This window comes from Oncorhynchus keta, chromosome 35, assembly GCF_023373465.1.
Source record: "Oncorhynchus keta strain PuntledgeMale-10-30-2019 chromosome 35, Oket_V2, whole genome shotgun sequence".
In the NCBI taxonomy this organism is placed as follows: domain Eukaryota; kingdom Metazoa; phylum Chordata; class Actinopteri; order Salmoniformes; family Salmonidae; genus Oncorhynchus; species Oncorhynchus keta.
This window is the reverse complement of record NC_068455.1, coordinates 4,050,805-4,073,222: the sequence shown is the minus strand read 5'-3', so window position 1 is coordinate 4,073,222 and position 22,418 is coordinate 4,050,805. Positions and strand designations below refer to the sequence as shown.

The following is a 22,418-nucleotide window of genomic DNA, read 5'->3' as shown; positions in this document are numbered from 1 at the left end:
CCTATAGCCTAATCTATAGCCTTTTAGCCTATAGCCTAATCTATAGCCTTTTAGCCTATAGCCTAATCTATAGCCTTTTAGCCTATAGCCTAATCTATAGCCTTTTAGCCTATAGCCTAATCTATAGCCTTTTAGCCTATAGCCTAATCTATAGCCTTTTAGCCTATAGCCTAATCTATAGCCTTTTAGCCTATAGCCTAATCTATAGCCTTTTAGCCTATAGTCTAATCTATAGCCTTTTAGCCTATAGTCTAATCTATAGCCTTTTAGCCTATAGTCTAATCTATAGCCTTTTAGCCTATAGCCTAATCTATAGCCTTTTAGCCTATAGCCTAATCTATAGCCTTTTAGCCTATAGCCTAATCTATAGCCTTTTAGCCTATAGTCTAATCTATAGCCTTTTAGCCTATAGTCTAATCTATAGCCTTTTAGCCTATAGCCTAATCTATAGCCTTTTAGCCTATAGCCTAATCTATAGCCTTTTAGCCTATAGCCTAATCTATAGCCTTTTAGCCTAATCTATAGCCTTTAGCCTTTTAACCTATAGCCTAACCTATAGCCTAACCTATAGCCTAACCTATAGCCTTTTAACCTTTAACCTAACGTATAGCCTTTTAACCTAACCTATAGCCTTTTAACTTATGCTCAGATCAACTAAAATGAGCGGAAGCCTTTGTTAGTTAACTGTGGATCACCAAAACCTCCTGTCAACTATAATACTGTTACAAGCATAAGAGTTACAGTCAAAACAGCCCTACTAGGTTCCAGACAAATACATCAACATCCTGGCACTTTTCAGAAATCACTTCCTATTTCTTCTCAAATAGACAAGACATTTTTCAAAAAAACATTTTGTTCTCCACATCTTGTTACTGGATTTTCAACGTCGTAGAAGCAATTTTATTTTCGAATAAACTTAAGTTAAGAATTTTAAAATGTAGAAAATAAAGACAAATGGCATGGACCTAATTATTGGCACCACGGAGCGAGGACCTAAATATTGGCACCACGGAGCGAGGACCTAATTATTGGCACCACGGAGCGAGGACCTAAATATTGGCACCACGGAGCGAGGACCTAATTATTGGCACCACGGAGCGAGGACCTAATTATTGGCACCACGGAGCGAGGACCTAATTATTGGCATTGGCACCATTATTGGCAGCCACGGACGAGGACCAAATTATTGGCACCACGGAGCGAGGACCTAATTATTGGCACCACGGAGCGAGGACCTAAATATTGGCACCACGGAGCGAGGACCTAATTATTGGCACCACGGAGCGAGGACCTAATTATTGGCACCACGGAGCGAGGACCTAAATATTGGCACCACGGAGCGAGGACCTAAATATTGGCACCACGGAGCGAGGACCTAAATATTGGCACCACGGAGCGAGGACCTAATTATTGGCACCACGGAGCGAGGACCTAATTATTGGCACCACGGAGCGAGGACCTAATTATTGGCACCACGGAGCGAGGACCTAATTATTGGCACCACGGAGCGAGGACCTAATTATTGGCACCACGGAGCGAGGACCTAATTATTGGCACCACGGAGCGAGGACCTAATTATTGGCACCACGGAGCGAGGACCTAATTATTGGCACCACGGAGCGAGGACCTAATTATTGGCACCACGGAGCGAGGACCTAATTATTGGCACCACGGAGCGAGGACCTAATTATTGGCACCACGGAGCGAGGACCTAATTATTGGCACCACGGAGCGAGGACCTAATTATTGGCACCACGGAGCGAGGACCTAATTATTGGCACCACGGAGCGAGGACCTAATTATTGGCACCACGGAGCGAGGACCTAATTATTGGCACCACGGAGCGAGGACCTAATTATTGGCACCACGGAGCGAGGACCTAATTATTGGCACCACGGAGCGAGGACCTAATTATTGGCACCACGGAGCGAGGACCTAATTATTGGCACCACGGAGCGAGGACCTAATTATTGGCACCACGGAGCGAGGACCTAATTATTGGCACCACGGAGCGAGGACCTAATTATTGGCACCACGGAGCGAGGACCTAATTATTGGCACCACGGAGCTAGGACCTAATTATTGGCACCACGGAGCTAGGACCTAATTATTGGCACCACGGAGCTAGGACCTAATTATTGGCACCACGGAGCGAGGACCTAATTATTGGCACCACGGAGCGAGGACCTAATTATTGGCACCACGGAGCGAGGACCTAATTATTGGCACCACGGAGCGAGGACCTAATTATTGGCAGCACGGAGCTAAGACCTAATTATTGGCACCACGGAGCGAGGACTTGCACAGCCTTTGGCCAAGATAACTGGAGACAAAAGCTTATTGTAAACCATCAATGAGCTTGCTGTGTGTTTTGCGTGCTCAGAGCACGGTAGCAAAGATTTTTTCTAACTAAGCCAAGATAGACCACAGCCTGTCGTTTCTAATGGGAGAAAATGAATCATAGTGGGTAGAACAAACAAGGAGGTAGAGCTGGGTGAGATACTATTGGCGTGTTCTAGCATGTATTTGCATATTTCCATTTGGGAACGCCTACTCTGTGAAGTGGGCGTGTACAATAACTCAATTCACCTTTGAACTCCTTCTAAACAACACCATTTAAAAAATAAATTAAAAAACTTTGGCAACGGGTGAAGTCTACAATACACAGTCCACTCTTAACAGTTCTATAACTCTAATGGAGATCAAATGTTTCATAGATTAAAAAAATGAGCAGAATGCCAGGCAAAATGTTTTCATTAGAGCAGTGTGATGCTGAAGATTGTGCCAAGTTGCAGCAAGCTCACTGATGGCTACAAGAAGCGTTTGTCTGCAGTTATTTCAGCCAAAGTTTGTTTAACCAAGTACTAGATTAGCGGCACCAAAAATAAAATTGCTTCTGAAAATGTTGAAAATACAATAACACATTTTTATTATCATTTTAAAATTCAACTTATTTTAGAAGAAAAATAGGGAATTATCTGAGAAAAGTGTCAAGATGCCAATATATCTGTCCAGACCTGTACATATCACTCTCACCTCTTGCCTACGGAGCTACCATCCATCTCGCTTGTGGAGGTCACCTCATTGCAGGCCAGCTTCTGGGGCTCCGTCTTCAGTGTGTCTGGGGCTGGGGGTGAGACAGCGGGCTGTGGCCGGGGGCAGATATCCATGTCTCCATCCTCTGGACCCGAGGTGTCAATGGTGACCACCTCACCTGGAGCTGCCTGGGGGAGCACGACCATCTCCAGAGAGGAGTCGGAGTCCTCCTGCCTCTCCTCGGGTCTCGTCGTGGCTGGAGACCCCGGTGGTCCTGGACGCTCTCCCCTGTCCTCTGATGTTCCGGGCGGGCTGGACGTGGAGGAGGATGTGGTGACCTGGGGACGGCATCCGCCGTTGCGTTTCCTGCGGGTTCCGATGAGTCTGACGGGTCGGGAGAAGGTAGTCTCCGCCTCCAGTTCTGTGTCGCTGTTGTCAAGCTGTTGCTCCTCCCCCTTGGCCTTCCTCAGCACCCTCTTCTTCTTCAACTTCCTCACGCGCTTTATGGTCTTCACCTCCGCCTGAGGCGGCGCGTTGGACGGGGCGAGGGACAGAGGAAGGACGGGGGAGGTTTCTAGGTCCTGGATCCCAGCTCTCGAGCTCTTGCGGCTGGATGGGCCTGACAGTGGGGCTGGGTGGGGCTTGAAGTTACCCCTGTCTGCTGTGGTAACCTGAACACCCCTCTCTCCTGACTGGACCGGGCCTGGTGAACCTGCCGAGGGGTCCTTCCATTCTACACATGCTCCTACGGGTAGACTGCTGCCCTCTTGAGAGAGCTCTCTGCGGACTCTGTGACGCTCAGACTTCCTCCCTCGGACCGGTTGGCAGCTGGTGGCACAATCTAAGAAAAGAGAGAACGAGAGAAACGGCAGATTAAATTCAGGCCATTTCTGAGTGAATGTTTACCAGTGTGTGTGTGGTGACAGGCCGTACCTGCGTGAGGGGCTGTAGGGATGGGCGTGGGCTCTGACGTGGTGCTGCGAGAGCCGTGGTGGACGGTCACTGCACTCTCCGCGTCCTCCGTCTTAGTGGTCACCCTACCAGGGGACAGGGGCTCCTGCTTGATAACTACTGACCGCGTGATAGGCTGGGGGTGGGTCTGGTGGCTAGGGGACAGGGAGGGGGGCGTGGAGCAGGGAGGGAGGTAGAGGGGAACCTGGTTGGGACTGGCGACAGGGGGTTCTGTTAGAGGCGAGAGCAGGGACGGGGGCATCTCTAAAGGCATCTCCTCTTCACAGCTCTTCACTCTGGGCAGGGAAAGGCTCTCAACACCACCTGAGACACACACCAAGAGTCAAAACAGAACATGTTAAAAGCCGTATTTTAAGACATTACAAAAAAAGGTCCAGACATGCTTATAACAAGTTACCCATATTTCAGATGAGACAAGATGTCACATCCACACCAGACTTATTAACAAAAAAAAAAAAAGAGAGAGAGAGAGAGCTCATTTAGTTGACACAAAATCATCAGTTCACAGCCTTGGTTTACCTTGTATCCCCTGGAGCAACTCGATACGCTTCCTTCTGAGAGTACTCATCTCCATGGAAACCTGAGAGACCATCAAAACAAAAACATGATGTCAGAGGCCCAAGACGTTTGGATGGGTTAAGTCCCCTTATTATCATGTTGTCATCGTGGACTTCTGGGTCATTTCTGTCTGGGGTTCTACAGCTGTACCTTCCTCTTTCCTTTACCACATGATGGGGGACACACAGTGACAAGGACTTCCTGGTTGTCCCCAACAGCTCATACCACATGATGGGGGACACACAGTGACAAGGACTTCCTGGTTGTCCCCAACAGCTCACACCACATGATGGGGGACACACAGTGACAAGGACTTCCTGGTTGTCCCCAACAGCTCACACCACATGATGGGGGACACACAGTGACAAGGACTTCCTGGTTGTCCCCAACAGCTCATACCACATGATGGGGGACACACAGTGACGAGGACTTCCTGGTTGTCCCCAACAGCTCATACCACATGATGGGGGACACACAGTGACAAGGACTTCCTGGTTGTCCCCAACAGCTCATACCACATGATGGGGGACACACAGTGACAAGGACTTCCTGGTTGTCCCCAACAGCTCACACCACATGATGGGGGACACACAGTGACAAGGACTTCCTGGTTGTCCCCAACAGCTCATACCACATGATGGGGGACACACAGTGACAAGGACTTCCTGGTTGTCCCCAACAGCTCACACCACATGATGGGGGACACACAGTGACGAGGACTTCCTGGTTGTCCCCAACAGCTCACACCACATGATGGGGGACACACAGTGACAAGGACTTCCTGGTTGTCCCCAACAGCTCATACCACATGATGGGGGACACACAGTGACAAGGACTTCCTGGTTGTCCCCAACAGCTCACACCACATGATGGGGGACACACAGTGACAAGGACTTCCTGGTTGTCCCCAACAGCTCACACCACATGATGGGGGACACACAGTGACAAGGACTTCCTGGTTGTCCCCAACAGCTCATACCACATGATGGGGGACACACAGTGACAAGGACTTCCTGGTTGTCCCCAACAGCTCATACCACATGATGGGGGACACACAGTGACAAGGACTTCCTGGTTGTCCCCAACAGCTCACACCACATGATGGGGGACACACAGTGACGAGGACTTCCTGGTTGTCCCCAACAGCTCATACCACATGATGGGGGACACACAGTGACAAGGACTTCCTGGTTGTCCCCAACAGCTCATACCACATGATGGGGGACACACAGTGACAAGGACTTCCTGGTTGTCCCCAACAGCTCATACCACATGATGGGGGACACACAGTGACAAGGACTTCCTGGTTGTCCCCAACAGCTCACACCACATGATGGGGGACACACAGTGACAAGGACTTCCTGGTTGTCCCCAACAGCTCACACCACATGATGGGGGACACACAGTGACAAGGACTTCCTGGTTGTCCCCAACAGCTCATACCACATGATGGGGGACACACAGTGACAAGGACTTCCTGGTTGTCCCCAACAGCTCATACCACATGATGGGGGACACACAGTGACAAGGACTTCCTGGTTGGAATTAAGAATGTCACATTTGAACTGAAATGAATGTAATCTGACAGGACCAGTGTAGGCTGGGAGGTGTAGTACCTGCTGTTTGACCACTAGGAGGCGCTGGACCTCCATGTAGGCAGCCTGTAGAGCAGCCCTGGCCTGGATCAGGCTGTTGTCGACCCCTTGTAGAGACCGGCTCAGATCCTCCTCTCTCAGAGACACAGCAAGGAGATGGTCCACCTGTAGACGCTCTGAAGGACAATAAAATTATGGCTTAGTGAGTGACAAACGAATACCTGGCCTGAACAGTGACCATCTCAGACAGCATCACATCTAGTATTATAGACACAGTTACTACAGTAACAGTTACTACAGTAACAGCATGTTCACCAGTGTCCTGCTGTCCTAGAAGGGTTACTATAGTAACAGTTACTACAGTAACAGCATGTTCACCAGTGTCCTGCTGTCCTAGAAGGGTTACTATAGTAACAGTTACTACAGTAACAGGATGTTCACCAGTGTCCTGCTGTCCTAGAGGGGTTACTACAGTAACAGTTACTACAGTAACAGTTACTACAGTAACAGGATGTTCACCAGTGTCCTGCTGTCCTAGAAGGGTTACTATAGTAACAGTTACTACAGTAACAGGATGTTCACCAGTGTCCTGCTGTCCTAGAGGAGTTACTACAGTAACAGTTACTACAGTAACAGGATGTTCACCAGTGTCCTGTTGTCCTAGAGGAGTTACTATAGTAACAGTTACTACAGTAACAGGATGTTCACCAGTGTCCTGCTGTCCTAGAGGAGTTACTACAGTAACAGTTACTATAGTAACAGGATGTTCCCCTGGTGTCCTGTTGTCCTCGAGGGGTTACCATAGTAACAGTTACTACAGTAACAGGATGTTCACCAGTGTCCTGTTGTCCTAGAGGAGTTACTACAGTAACAGTTACTATAGTAACAGGATGTTCACCAGTGTCCTGCTGTCCTAGAGGAGTTACTACAGTAACAGTTACTATAGTAACAGGATGTTCCCCTGGTGTCCTGTTGTCCTAGAGGGTTTACCATAGTAACAGTTACTACAGTAACAGGATGTTCACCTTTTTTGGACTTGACCTTCATTCTTTTACTCTTCCTCTCTGAATGAGGGATCTCAGGACATGCAATGTCCCCAGCTGCACGTCGTTTCATCCTGGCTCCCTGCGTGTCGTTCTGCTCCGTCCCCGAGCTGCTGTCCCCTATCACGGAGTCAGGTCTCGGCTCGACCCCTGGGGGCCCCTCCGGTAGTGGCCCCTGTACTTCTCTCTGTGCTCCGTCTTCACACGGTGTCGCCTCCACTTTAGGCTGCTGGGGGTCTCTGAAGGACGAGGAGCTTTGCTGGTCTGAGCTGCATCTCACTTCCCTTCCAGCCCCATCTCCGGGTGCCCTCTCTCCTGGCATCGCCTGACCAGGGGTCTGACCCCCGAAGAGAGAGGAGAGGTTGGCGGTCGAGCGGTCTGGAGCCACGCTACTCTCCGAGAGGCTGCGTTTGCGAGTAGTCACTGGGACGAAGGCGGGTCCAGAGTCTCCGAGGCCGAAGAGGGTCTCCCACTGAAACCCCTCGGCCAGAGGAACGTCTTCCCCCTCCTGGTCACAGGACACCATCTCGATTCCAAACCTGATAAGACGAGACAGGATACATCTCATGTTCTGTCATCCATTACCACCAACTCCATATACATTTAACATGATTGACAGGACACATGTACTTTTAAAAAAGGTCCCAGATCTCTCTAAGTGCTTTTGTCATTGTCAAGCCAAACTATTTTTGGGGGCATTATGGATTCCATAAGAGATGAGACAGACTGGCACCTAGCCTACTGTTAAAAGAGGCAAGGGGCTGTACACTCAGTGGCCAGTTTATTAGGTACACCATCTAGTACCGGCTCCGACTCCACCATTTGCCTCCAGAACATCCAGAATTATTCGAGGCATGGAACACATTGGTTTCAAGGGGACTTAACGTGTGCCAGGAATAACATTACCCACACCGCTACACCACCAGCCAGTACCAGGCAGGATGGACTGTTAGGAGGGGAACCCGGTAGTCTGCTTTCCGCGATGTCGTTCTGCACACCACTGTTAGGTACTGAGTTAAGAATAGTGGTGGTCTGTTTGTGGTCTTGCCTGATTTTTAAAATTGATTTAACCTTTTATTTAACGAGGCAAGTCAGTTAAGAACAAATTCTTATTTTCAATGACGGCCTAGGAACAGTGGGTTAAACTGCCTGTTCAGGGGGCAGAACGACAGATTTGTAGCTTGTCAGCTCGGGGGTTTGAACTTGCAACCTTCCGGTTACTAGTCCAACGTACCAAGCATCAGAATAGCAGAGCTAATCTCGGATCAGGTACCCCTTTATCTCTATAATTACTATACCAATCATTAGGAACACCTTCCTAGTATTGAGTTCCCCTCAGAACAGCCTGAATGTGTCGGGGCATGGACTCTACAAGGTGTCGAAACCGTTCCACAGGGGTTCTGGCCCCATGTTGACTCCAATGCTTCCCACAGTCGTGTCAAGATGTCTGGATGTCCTTTGGGTGGCGGACCATTCTTGATACACAGGAAACTGTTGAGTGTGAAAAACCCAGCAGCGTTGCAGTTCTTGACACAAACCGGTGCGCCCTGGCACCTACTACCATACCCCGTTCAAAGGCACAAATATTTTGTCTTGTCCTTTCACCCTCTGAGTGACACACAGACACAATCCATGTCTCAATTGTCTCAAGGTTCAAAAAGCCTACTTCAACCTGTCTCCTCCCCTTCATCTACATGTCTCCTCCCCTTCATCTACATGTCTCCTCCCCTTCATCTACATGTCTCCTCCCCTTCATCTACATGTCTCCTCCCCTTCATCTACATGTCTCCTCCCCTTCATCTACATGTCTCCTCCCCTTCATCTACATGTCTCCTCCCCTTCATCTACATGTCTCCTCCCCTTCATCTACATGTCTCCTCCCCTTCATCTACATGTCTCCTCCCCTTCATCTACATGTCTCCTCCCCTTCATCTACACTGATTTGAAGTGGATTTAACAAGTGACATCAACAAGGGATCATACATTTCACCTGGATTCACCTGGTCAGTCTACGTCATGGAAAGAGCTCAGTGTATATTACTATCTAAAAAGGCCAAACTGATCCTAGAGCAGAACTCAGAACCACACCGAGATGCTGCAGGTAATTCTCCAGACGACCGCTCACCTGGGCATGCCTTTCCCCTGCTGCTGCTTCTTCCTGTGGACTTCCTGGTACACCTGGTCCCAGTTGACACAGCGTCGTGACCCCGACGAACTGATGAGCTGTCTTAACGTTGGCTTCAGCCCCATATCCTTCTCCGTGTCCCCTCTCCTCGTCCCGCTCACGTTCCTGATCCGCCGGGCTATGTTCAGATTAGGCTCGTGGCTGCCGCTCTTGGTCTTGGAGCCGATGTGTCGGGTGAGGTCCCTCTTTAGGCCGAGGGGCAGGGTGGGTTTGGTCTGGGTGGAGCCTGGGGAGGGGTCAGAGGTCGTGTGGAGGTCAAGGTTAGGATCGATGGTTCTCAAGGGGTCACTGTCTGACCATAGCCCTGCGTCTGCTACTTCCATGGCCTCCTCTCCAGCCACCAGGCCCCTCGCCTCCTCCCTCTCCACCACCGCCTCCTCCCTGGGAGAGAGAGAGAGCACAGCCCCTTCTGGGGACTCCATTGTGGAAGTGCTGACCTGGACAGACTGAACAGACAGGTGGTTGTCTGAGGGAGACGTCACAAACTCCATCATGGTCTCTAAAGGCTCAGTAGCAGCAGCTCTGTCCTCAGCTGGATTAGCTCTGCTGCTAGCTCTGTCCTCAGCTGGGTTAGCTCTGCTGCTAGCTCTGTCCTCAGCTGGGTTAGCTCTGCTGCTAGCTCTGTCCTCAGCTGGGTTAGCTCTGCTGCTAGCTCTGTCCTCAGCTGGGTTAGCTCGGCTGCTAGCTCTGTCCTCAGCTGGGTTAGCTCGGCTGCTAGCTCTGTCCTCAGCTGGGTTAGCTCGGCTGCTAGCTCTGTCCTCAGCTGGGTTAGCTCGGCTGCTAGCTCTGCCCTCAGCTGGGTTAGCTCTGCTGCTAGCTCTGCCCTCAGCTGGGTTCGTAGCTCTGCTGCTAGCTAAGTCCTCAGCTGGGTTCGTAGCTCTGCTGCTAGCTCTGGTCTGTCTAGACGACTTCCCTCTCTTCTGTCTGTTGTCGTCTGCGACCGTAACGCCAGCAGAGCTCTCCACCGGTTGTTGTTCCTCGATGTGTAGCACCATCTTCCTCTCCTTTTTCTCCATCCTATGGTCGTTGGACACTGCCTTCTGTCCCTCGGTCCTGTTGTTAACAGCAGACAGCTCCACGGAGATCCTCTTGTCTAGCAGTGTCTCCTTGGCTCTCCTCAGCATCTCGGTCAGCAGCTGCTCCTGGTCCTGCTGGGGGGATTTTGATCCCTGCCTCCTCCCCAAATCCTGGCTTCTGTGTCTGGACAACCTAGGCTGGTCCGAGTCCTGGCTGGAGGCTCGGCTCAGCTGGGTCCTGGGGGTGGTAGAGGGGCTAGGGCTGGAGGCCCTACTGAGGTGGGTCTTGGGGCTGGGGATTAGATTGAGGGTGGGGCTGGAGGCCCTACTGAGGTGGGTCTTGGGGCTGGAAGTCAGGTTGAGGGTGGGGCTGGAGGCCCTACTGAGGTGGGTCTTGGGGCTGGAAGTCAGGGTGGGGCTGGAGGCCCTACTGAGGTGGGTCTTGGGGCTGGAAGTCAGGTTGAGGGTGGGGCTGGAGGCCCTACTGAGGTGGGTCTTGGGGCTGGAAGTTAGGGTGGGGCTGGGGCTGGAGGCCCTACTGAGGTGGGTCTTGGGGCTGGAAGTTAGGTTGAGGGTGGGGCTAGAGGCCCTACTGAGGTGGGTCTTGGGGCTGGAAGTTAGGTTGAGGGTGGGGCTAGAGGCCCTACCCAGGTGGGTCTTGAGGCTGGTAGTCGAAGAGGAGGACAGGCCTTTCTCAAGGCACTCTGATGGTTTAGCTGCCCTCCGTCTGGTGGAGGTGGACCCAGAGGAAGAGGAGGTTTGTCTGTCTGTCCTCAAACTATTGCTGTTATCACTGCTACTGATCCTTGTAGAGAGGTCTCTAAGCTTCCTGGGTTCCCTCCCTTCTACACTATGATCAGGAGACCTCTGCTGCTGGGCTGCTCTCTGCTGGCCTGCTGCTCGCAGGTCCTGTCTGGACTGAGTCGGCTTCAGACCCGAGGAGCGGTGAAGGTCCAGCATCATGTCGCGTCTGGGCCTCGGATCCACATCGCTGCCCTGGTCCAAGGGGCCCAAGGGGGTCTGGGGGGTCTGGAAGGTTGGTGGAGGAGGAGGACCCTTTGGGTGCTTCTCTGAGGGGTGAGTCTCCTTATGGGACGGATAAGGGGACCAGCGACAGGCCTTGTCGAGTTTAGGATTAGTACCGAACGCCTTGGGGCCCGTGCCACTTTTACGATCGTGTTCTGCTCCACCGGCTGGCCCTTCCCGGGCCGTGTTCTGGTGTCCACCCTTCCGGCAGTCATCCTGCGGTTCTAAGTGAGCGTATCTGTGTAGCTGGTCGAAGGACCCGACCGGATCCAGCTGGTCGCTGGTGAAGTCCATCCTGTGAAGAGACTCCGTGCTGCTCGGCGCTTCCGTCATGACACGGTCAGCGAGCACACCATGAAGTCCGTGACCCCCTCTGCTGCTGCCGTATAGACCGGTAGCACCTCCTCCTCCGCTGTTCTGCTGCCAGGGTTCCCTCCCTCCGCTCTGCTGCTGTGCTGGGGGATGGAGATACTCCTCCTGCTGCCATCTCTTATTGGTTCCCTCCCTGCTGTGCAGGCTGCCACTGCCTCTCTGTCCGGCGCTCCACTTGTAGACGTTGGGTGGTTCCTGGGCGTGCCAGGTGGCACTGCGGCCCTGTTTCCTGTCGTACCAGTTGAACCTGATGTCCTCCTGGGTCTCCCAGGGACCTCGACACCCGGCGGGGGTAGAACTGCAGTCCCAGCCCCCCTGCTCCTGCCAGGCGGGCCCCTTGCATTTTCGAGGTGGTGGTGGTGGTGGTGTTGGAGGGGTTTTGTTGGGGTATCTCCAGTCCCACAACGCCCCCTTCTGGCAGAAGTACTGCCGTGCGTCACTCCACTTCTGGATCTGTTGCTGCCGCTTCCTACTCTCCTCTTCCTCTCTCCTCTGCGCCGCCTCCTCTCTGGCACGCTTTGCTGCAGCCTCCTCCTCCCTCCTGGAGACATGAGAGAAAACACACGTGTCAAAACCACTCACAGCTCCCGTTCATCTGACTGGCGTGCACTTTTAACACTGCAGTTCTACCGTCTGTCCTGAAATCAGCCCTAGTCTACGGAGCCTTCATGATATAACCGACTGTACCATCCTTCATAGACCTAGTCTACGGAGCCTTCATGATATAACCGACTGTACCATCCTTCATAGACGTAGTCTACGGAGCCTTCATGATATAACCGACTGTACCATCCTTCATAGACGTAGTCTACGGAGCCTTCATGATATAACCGACTGTACCATCCTTCATAGACCTAGTCTACGGAGCCTTCATGATATAACCGACTGTACCATCCTTCGTAGACCTAGTCTACGGAGCCTTCATATATAACCTACTGTAACAGCCTTCATATATAACCTACTGTAACATCCTTCATAGACCTAGTCTACGGAGCCTTCACGATATAACCTACTGTACCATCCTTCATAGACCTAATCTACGGAGCCTTCACGATATAACCGACTGTAACATCCTTCATAGACCTAGTCTACGGAGCCTTCATATATAACCTACTGTAACAGCCTTCATATATAACCTACTGTAACATCCTTCATAGACCTAGTCTACGGAGCCTTCACGATATAACCTACTGTACCATACTTCATAGACCTAGTCTACGGAGCCTTCACGATATAACCGACTGTAACATCCTTCATAGACCTAGTCTATGGAGCCTTCATGATATAACCTACTGTAACATCCTTCATAGACCTAGTCTACGGAGCCTTCATGATATAACCGACAGTACCATCCTTCATAGACCTCGTCTACGGAGCCTTCATGATATAACCTACTGTACCATCCTTCATAGACCTAGTCTACGGAGCCTTCATGATATAACCGACTGTACCATCCTTCATAGACCTAGTCTATGGAGCCTTCACGATATAACCGACTAACATCCTTCATAGACCTAGTCTATGGAGCCTTCCTGATATAACCTACTGTAACAGCCTTCATATATAACCTACTGTAACATCCTTCATAGACCTAGTCTACGGAGCCTTCATGATATAACCTACTAACATCCTTCATATATAACCTACTGTACCATCCTTCATAGACCTAGTCTATGGAGCCTTCATGATATAACCGACTAAAATCCTTCATAGACCTAGTCTATGGCGCCTTCCTGATATAACCTACTGTAACAGCCTTCATATATAACCTACTGTAACATCCTTCATAGACCTAGTCTACGGAGCCTTCATGATATAACCTACTGTAACAGCCTTCATATATAAACTACTGTAACATCCTTCATAGACCTAGTCTACGGAGCCTTCATGATATAACCTACTGTACCATCCTTCATAGACCTAGTCTACGGAGCCTTCATGATATAACCTACTGTACCATCCTTCATAGCCCTAGTCTACGGAGCCTTCATGATATAACCGACTAACATCCTTCATAGACCGAGTCTACGGAGCCTTCATGATATAACCTACTGTAACATCCTTCATAGACCTAGTCTACGGAGCCTTCATGATATAACCTACTGTAACAGCCTTCATAGACCTAGTCTACGGAGCTTTCATGATATAACCTACTGTAAGATCCTTCATAGACCTAGTCTACGGAGCCTTCATATGATATAACCTACTGTAACAGCCTTCATATATAACCTACTGTAACATCCATCATAGACCTAGTCTACGGAGCCTTCATGATATAACCTACTGTAAGATCCTTCATAGACCTAGTCTACGGAGCCTTCATGATATAACCGACTGTACCATCCTTCATAGACCTTGTCTACGGAGCCTTCATGATATAACCTACTGTACCATCCTTCATAGACCTAGTCTATGGAGCCTTCATGATATAACCTACTGTACCATCCTTCATAGACCTAGTCTACGGAGCCTTCATGATATAACCGACTGTACCATCCTTCATAGACCTAGTCTATGGAGCCTTCACGATATAACCGACTAACATCCTTCATAGACCTAGTCTATGGAGCCTTCCTGATATAACCTACTGTAACAGCCTTCATATATAACCTACTGTAACATCCTTCATAGACCTAGTCTACGGAGCCTTCATGATATAACCTACTAACATCCTTCATAGACCTAGTCTATGGAGCCTCCACGATATAGCCGACTGTACTATCCTTCATAGACCTAGTCTATGGAGCCTTCACGATATAACCGACTAACATCCTTCATAGACCTAGTCTATGGAGCCTTCCTGATATAACCTACTGTAACATCCTTCATAGACCTAGTCTACGGAGCCTTCATGATATAACCTACTAACATCCTTCATAGACCTAGTCTATGGAGCCTTCACGATATAACTTACTCCAACAGCCTTCATGATATAACCTACTGTACCATCCTTCATAGACCTAGTCTACGGAGCCTTCATGATATAACCTACTGTAACATCCTTCATAGACCTAGTCTACGGAGCCTTCATGATATAACCTACTGTACCATCCTTCATAGACCTAGTCTACGGAGCCTTCATGATATAACCGACTAACATCCTTCATAGACCGAGTCTACACGGAGCCTTCATGATATAACCTACTGTACCATCCTTCATAGACCTAGTCTACGGAGCCTTCATGATATAACCTACTGTAACATCCTTCATAGACCTAGTCTACGGAGCCTTCATGATATAACCTACTGTAAGATCCTTCATAGACCTAGTCTACGGAGCCTTCATGATATAACCTACTGTAACAGTCTTCATATATAACCTACTGTAACAGCCTTCATAGACCTAGTCTACGGAGCCTTCATGATATAACCTACTGTACCATCCTTCATAGACCTAGTCTACGGAGCCTTCATGATGTTACCGACTGTACCATCCTTCATAGACCTAGTCTACGGAGCCTTCATGATATAACCTACTGTACCATCCTTCATAGACCTCGTCTACGGAGCCTTCATGATATAACCGACTGTACCATCCTTCATAGACCTCGTCTACGGAGCCTTCATGATATAACCTACTGTACCATCCTTCATATATAACCTACTGTAACATCCTTCATAGACCTAGTCTATGGAGCCTTCCTGATATAACCTACTGTAACGCCTTCATAGACCTAGTCTACGGAGCCTTCATGATATAACCGACAGTACCATCCTTCATAGACCTCGTCTCACGGAGCCTTCATGATATAACCTACTGTACCATCCTTCATAGACCTAGTCTACGGAGCCTTCATGATATAACCGACTGTACCATCCTTCATAGACCTAGTCTACGGAGCCTTCATGATATAACCGACTGTACCATCCTTCATAGACCTAGTCTACGGAGCCTTCATGATATAACCGACTGTACCATCCTTCATAGACCTAGTCTACGGAGCCTTCATGATATAACCGACTGTACCATCCTTCATAGACCTAGTCTACGGAGCCTTCATGATATAACCTACTGTAACAGTCTTCATATATAACCTACTGTAACAGCCTTCATAGACCTAGTCTACGGAGCCTTCATGATATAACCGACTGTACCATCCTTCATAGACCTAGTCTACGGAGCCTTCATGATATAACCTACTGTACCATCCTTCATAGACCTCGTCTACGGAGCCTTCATGATATAACCGACTGTACCATCCTTCATAGACCTCGTCTACGGAGCCTTCATGATATAACCTACTGTACCATCCTACATAGACCTAGTCTACGGAGCCTTCATGATATAACCGACTGTACCATCCTTCATAGACCTAGTCTATGGAGCCTTCCTGATATAACCTACTGTAACAGCCTTCATATATAACCTACTGTAACATCCTTCATAGACCTAGTCTACGGAGCCTTCATGATATAACCTACTGTACCATCCTTCATAGACCTAGTCTACGGAGCCTTCATGATATAACCGACAGTACCATCCTTCATAGACCTCGTCTACGGAGCCTTCATGATATAACCTACTGTACCATCCTTCATAGACCTAGTCTACGGAGCCTTCATGATATAACCGACTGTACCATCCTTCATAGACCTAGTCTACGGAGCCTTCATGATATAACCGACTGTACCATCCTTCATAGACCTAGTCTACGGAGCCTTCATGATATAACCGACTGTACCATCCTTCATAGACCTAGTCTACGGAGCCTTCATGATATAACCGACTGTACCATCCTTCGTAGACCTAGTCTACGGAGCCTTCATATATAACCTACTGTAACATCCTTCATAGACCTAGTCTACGGAGGCTTCACGATATAACCTACTGTATCATCCTTCATAGACCTAGTCTACGGAGCCTTCATGATATAACCTACTGTAACATCCATCATAGACCTAGTCTACGGAGCCTTCATGATATAACCTACTGTAACAGCCTTCATATATAACCTACTGTAACATCCTTCATAGACCTAGTCTATGGAGCCTTCATGATATAACCTACTGTAACATCCTTCATAGACCTAGTCTACGGAGCCTTCATGATATAACCTACTGTAACATCCTTCATAGACCTAGTCTACGGAGCCTTCATGATATAACCTACTGTAACATCCTTCATAGACCTAGTCTACGGAGCCTTCATGATATAACCTACTGTACCATCCTTCATAGACCTAGTCTATGGAATCTTCACGATATAACCTACTGTACCATCCTTCATAAACCTAATCTACGGAGCCTTCACGATATAACCTACTGTAACAGCCTTCATATATAACCTACTGTAACATCCTTCATAGACCTAGTCTACGGAGCCTTCATGATATAACCGACTAACATCCTTCATAGACCGAGTCTACGGAGCCTTCATGATATAACCTACTGTATCATCCTTCATAGACCTAGTCTACGGAGCCTTCATGATATAACCTACTGTAACATCCTTCATAGACCTAGTCTACGGAGCCTTCATGATATAACCTACTGTAACATCCTTCATAGACCTAGTCTACGGAGCCTTCATGATATAACCTACTGTAACATCCTTCATAGACCTAGTCTACGGAGCCTTCATGATATAACCTACTGTATCATCCTTCATAGACCTAGTCTACGGAGCCTTCATGATATAACCTACTGTATCATCCTTCATAGACCTAGTCTACGGAGCCTTCATGATATAACTACACACCACAAGCTACTCATTTATTTGACTAGACACAACAAAATATTCTATTAATCTGACTACACACAACAAACTAATCTATTAATCTGACTACACACAAAATATTCTATTAATCTGACTACACACAAAATATTCTATTAATCTGACGACACAACACAAACTATTCTATTAATCTGACTACACACCACAAACTATTCTATTAATCTGACTACAAACCACAAACTATTCTATTAATCTGACTACAAACCACAAACTATTCTATTAATCTGACTGCACACCACAAACTATTCTATTAATCTGACTGCACACCACAAACTATTCTATTAATCTGACTACACACCACAAACTATTCTATTAATCTGACTACACACAACAAACTATTCTATTAATCTGACTACACACAACAAACTATTCTATTAATCTGACTAGACACAACAAAATATTCTATTAATCTGACTACACACAACAAACTAATCTATTAATCTGACTACACACCAAAAACATTATTGCGTGCATGTAACCATACAAATCGTGACATTTGAAAGTCTGCCTAGCAACAATATCTATTTCCCCCAGTGGTCTGCTGAGTTTTGGCACGGCCCTCCTTGTGCCCCTGGGGTTGAATTCCAAACAGCACCCTACTTCCTTTGCCCAGGTTCCAGTGCACTATAAAGAATAACGTGGCATTTGGGACAGGCTCCTGCCCAGAGTGTTAAAACTCCACGAGGTCTGCGGCCCGGGCATAAGGTCTGTCATATGACACGGGGACAGGGACAGCTGCAAGCCCTCTGCTGCTGGTGACACACACACACACACACACACACACACACACACACACACACACACACACACACACACACACACACTACTGTTCTTGTTGGACAAGCCTCAGACATCCATCTTAAGACCCATCTCAGTTTCCACTGAAAGCGCTTCCTTTAACATAGGGCAGGGTTCCCAACTGGTGGCCCCCGGCCCGATTTTGGCCCACGGGTGGTTTTATTTTAGTTTTCTGAGCCAAAACAAAATGTAAAGAAGACTAGAAACACCAGGAAACCGGCTCCAAGTGATTTGAATTTTGGAAATGTGTTTCCTGAGTATTCACACACATAATTAACTTGTGGTGTGTGGTAGAGATACTCTTAATGACACTCTTAAGCTGGCCTGATGACTCCTGGCTGTCCCCAGTCCACCTGGCCGTGCTGCTGCTCCAGTTTCAACTGTTCTGCCTGCGGCTATGGAACCCTGACCTGTTCACCGGACCTGCTGTTTTCAACTCCTCTCTAGAGACAGCAGGAGAGGTAGAGATACTGTCAATGATCGGCTATGAAAAGCCAACTGACATTTACTCCTGAGGTGCTGACTTGCTGCACCCTCGACAACCACTGTGATTATTATTATCTGACCCTGCTGGTCATCTATGAACATTTGAACATCTTGGCCATGTTCTGTTATAATCTCCACCCGGCACAGCCAGAAGAGGACTGGTCACCCCCTCATAGCCTGGTTCCTCTCTAGGTTTCTTCCTAGGTTTCGTCCTTTCTAGAGAGTTTTTCCTAGCCACCGTGCTTCTACACCTTCATTGCTTGCTGTTTGGGGTTTTAGGCTGGGTTTCTGTACAGCACTTTGAGATATCAGCTGATGTACGAAGGGCTATATAAATACATTTGATTTGATAATTAAGAGACACACGTGATCATATACAAACGTAAGCAAGATATGAAATGATGTTTTAGTCAAATATTATATCTGTTTGGGATTCTCGCTGTCGATTTGCAGTTGACTAATTAGGCTTTTTTGTAATTATGTTCCGGAACCCCCCCACCAGCCGCTCAAGAATTAAGTTGATGATCCCTGGCCTACGGCTTAGTCTTTCAATGCTATGTGGAAACTGTGCCACATAATATTTAGGACAGATATACAGGTCAAAGGTCAATAACATGTAGGTCAGATAAACAGGTCAAAGGTCAATGGAAGGCTGGTGTGTTTTCCAACTGAACATCCTACCACCACTATCTGTGACTCAGACCTCTCTTCAGAAATATTAAGCCAGTGATCCTGGCAGCCCGTGATCCTGGCAGCCCGTGATCCTGGCAGCCCGTGATCCTGGCAGACCGTGATCCTGGCAGACCGTGATCCTGGCTGCAGAGTTTCTGGTGCAATGCAGATACTGAGTGACACAGCATACATTCTTATAGGTAGCATTCAGTGCTATTATTATCTATCAATATTATCAATATTGAAAATGATCACATCAATATCTTTATAATCAGATATCATTATCATCCATTACTAAGTTGAGATGCCCCAAAACCAACTATATATGTTCCAATCCTATACATGAGGCCAGTGAGAGGATGGATTCCCACTCCTATATATGAGAACAGTGAGAAGATGGTGTCTCACTCCTATACATGAGGACAGTGAGAGGATGGATTCCCACTCCTATACATGAGGACAGTGAGAGGATGGTGTCTCACTCCTATACATGAGGACAGTGAGAGGATGGTGTCCCACTCCTATACATGAGGACAGTGAGAGGATGGTGTCCCACTCCTATACATGAGGCCAGTGAGAGGATGGATTCCCACTCCTATACATGAGGACAGTGAGAGGATGGATTCCCACTCCTATACATGAGGACAGTGAGAGGATGGATTCCCACTCCTATACATGAGGCCAGTGAGAGGACGGATTCCCACTCCTATACATGAGGACAGTGAGAGGATGGATTCCCACTCCTATACATGAGGATGGATTCCCACTCCTATACATGAGGCCAGTGAGAGGATGGATTCCCACTCCTATACATGAGGACAGTGAGAGGATGGATTCCCACTCCTATACATGAGGACAGTGAGAGGACGGATTCCCACTCCTATACATGAGGACAGTGAGAGGATGGATTCCCACTCCTATACGAGGCCAGTGAGAGGATGGTGTCCCACTCCTATACATGAGGCCAGTGAGAGGATGGATTCCCACTCCTATACATGAGGACAGTGAGAGGATGGATTCCCACTCCTATACATGAGGCCAGTGAGAGGACGGATTCCCACTCCTATACATGAGGACAGTGAGAGGATGGATTCCCACTCCTATACATGAGGATGGATTCCCACTCCTATACATGAGGCCAGTGAGAGGATGGATTCCCACTCCTATACATGAGGACAGTGAGAGGATGGATTCCCACTCCTATACATGAGGACAGTGAGAGGACGGATTCCCACTCCTATACATGAGGCCAGTGAGAGGATGGATTCCCACTCCTATACATGAGGCCAGTGAGAGGATGGATTCCCACTCCTATACATGAGGACAGTGAGAGGATGGATTCCCACTCCTATACATGAGGACAGTGAGAGGACGGATTCCCACTCCTATACATGAGGCCAGTGAGAGGATGGTGTCCCACTCCTATACATGAGGCCAGTGGAGGATGGATTCCCACTCCTATACATGAGGCCAGTGAGAGGACGGATTCCCACTCCTATACATGAGGACAGTGAGAGGATGGATTCCCACTCCTATACATGAGGCCAGTGAGAGGATGGATTCCCACTCCTATACATGAGGACAGTGAGAGGATGGATTCCCACTCCTATACATGAGGACAGTGAGAGGACGGATTCCCACTCCTATACATGAGGACAGTGAGAGGATGGATTCCCACTCCTATACGAGGCCAGTGAGAGGATGGTGTCCCACTCCTATACATGAGGCCAGTGAGAGGATGGATTCCCACTCCTATACATGAGGACAGTGAGAGGATGGATTCCCACTCCTATACATGAGGCCAGTGGAGGATGGATTCCCACTCCTATACATGAGGCCAGTGAGAGGATGGATTCCCACTCCTATACATGAGGACAGTGAGAGGATGGATTCCCACTCCTATACATGAGGCCAGTGAGAGGACGGATTCCCACTCCTATACATGAGGATGGATTCCCACTCCTATACATGAGGATGGATTCCCACTCCTATACATGAGGCCAGTGGAGGATGGATTCCCACTCCTATACATGAGGACAGTGAGAGGATGGATTCCCACTCCTATACATGAGGCCAGTGGAGGATGGATTCCCACTCCTATACATGAGGACAGTGAGAGGATGGATTCCCACTCCTATACATGAGGATGGATTCCCACTCCTATACATGAGGCCAGTGGAGGATGGATTCCCACTCCTATACATGAGGCCAGTGAGAGGATGGATTCCCACTCCTATACATGAGGACAGTGAGAGGATGGATTCCCACTCCTATACATGAGGATGGATTCCCACTCCTATACATGAGGACAGTGAGAGGATGGATTCCCACTCCTATACATGAGGCCAGTGAGAGGATGGATTCCCACTCCTATACATGAGGCCAGTGAGAGGATGGATTCCCACTCCTATACATGAGGCCAGTGAGAGGATGGATTCCCACTCCTATACATGAGGCCAGTGGAGGATGGATTCCCACTCCTATACATGAGGCCAGTGAGAGGATGGATTCCCACTCCTATACATGAGGCCAGTGGAGGATGGATTCCCACTCCTATACATGAGGCCAGTGAGAGGATGGATTCCCACTCCTATACATGAGGCCAGTGAGAGGATGGATTCCCACTCCTATACATGAGGCCAGTGAGGATGGATTCCCACTCCTATACATGAGGCCAGTGGAGGATGGATTCCCACTCCTATACATGAGGATGGATTCCCACTCCTATACATGAGGACAGTGAGAGGATGGATTCCCACTCCTATACATGAGGACAGTGAGAGGATGGATTCCCACTCCTATACATGAGGCCAGTGAGAGCATGGTTTCTGTGAACACTCTTTCTAGAAGCGACATGATGTGGAATGTGATCAAGCTGGAGTGAGAGGGTGCTGTGACTGTAATGCTTTTTTTAGTATGTAACCC

General features: G+C 48.5%; 1 protein-coding gene across 35 annotated transcripts in view; it reads right to left on the bottom strand.

Moving 5' to 3' along the window:
- Positions 1-22,418, bottom strand: part of znf106a (zinc finger protein 106a) — a 43,133-nt gene that overhangs the window by 18,554 nt on the left and 2,161 nt on the right. For 34 of the 35 annotated variants that reach the window (XM_052496041.1, XM_052496044.1, XM_052496043.1 and 31 more), the window contains exons 2-7: positions 9,330-12,344; positions 7,187-7,743; positions 6,183-6,337; positions 4,528-4,588; positions 3,970-4,311; positions 3,037-3,877 (exon numbers count right to left, since the gene is read on the bottom strand). In XM_052496041.1, coding sequence (XP_052352001.1) covers positions 3,037-3,877; positions 3,970-4,311; positions 4,528-4,588; positions 6,183-6,337; positions 7,187-7,743; positions 9,330-12,344 — 4,971 coding nt within the window. The remainder of the gene's footprint in view (positions 1-3,036; positions 3,878-3,969; positions 4,312-4,527; positions 4,589-6,182; positions 6,338-7,186; positions 7,744-9,329; positions 12,345-22,418) is intronic. The other variant, XM_052496075.1, reaches the window with a different exon arrangement.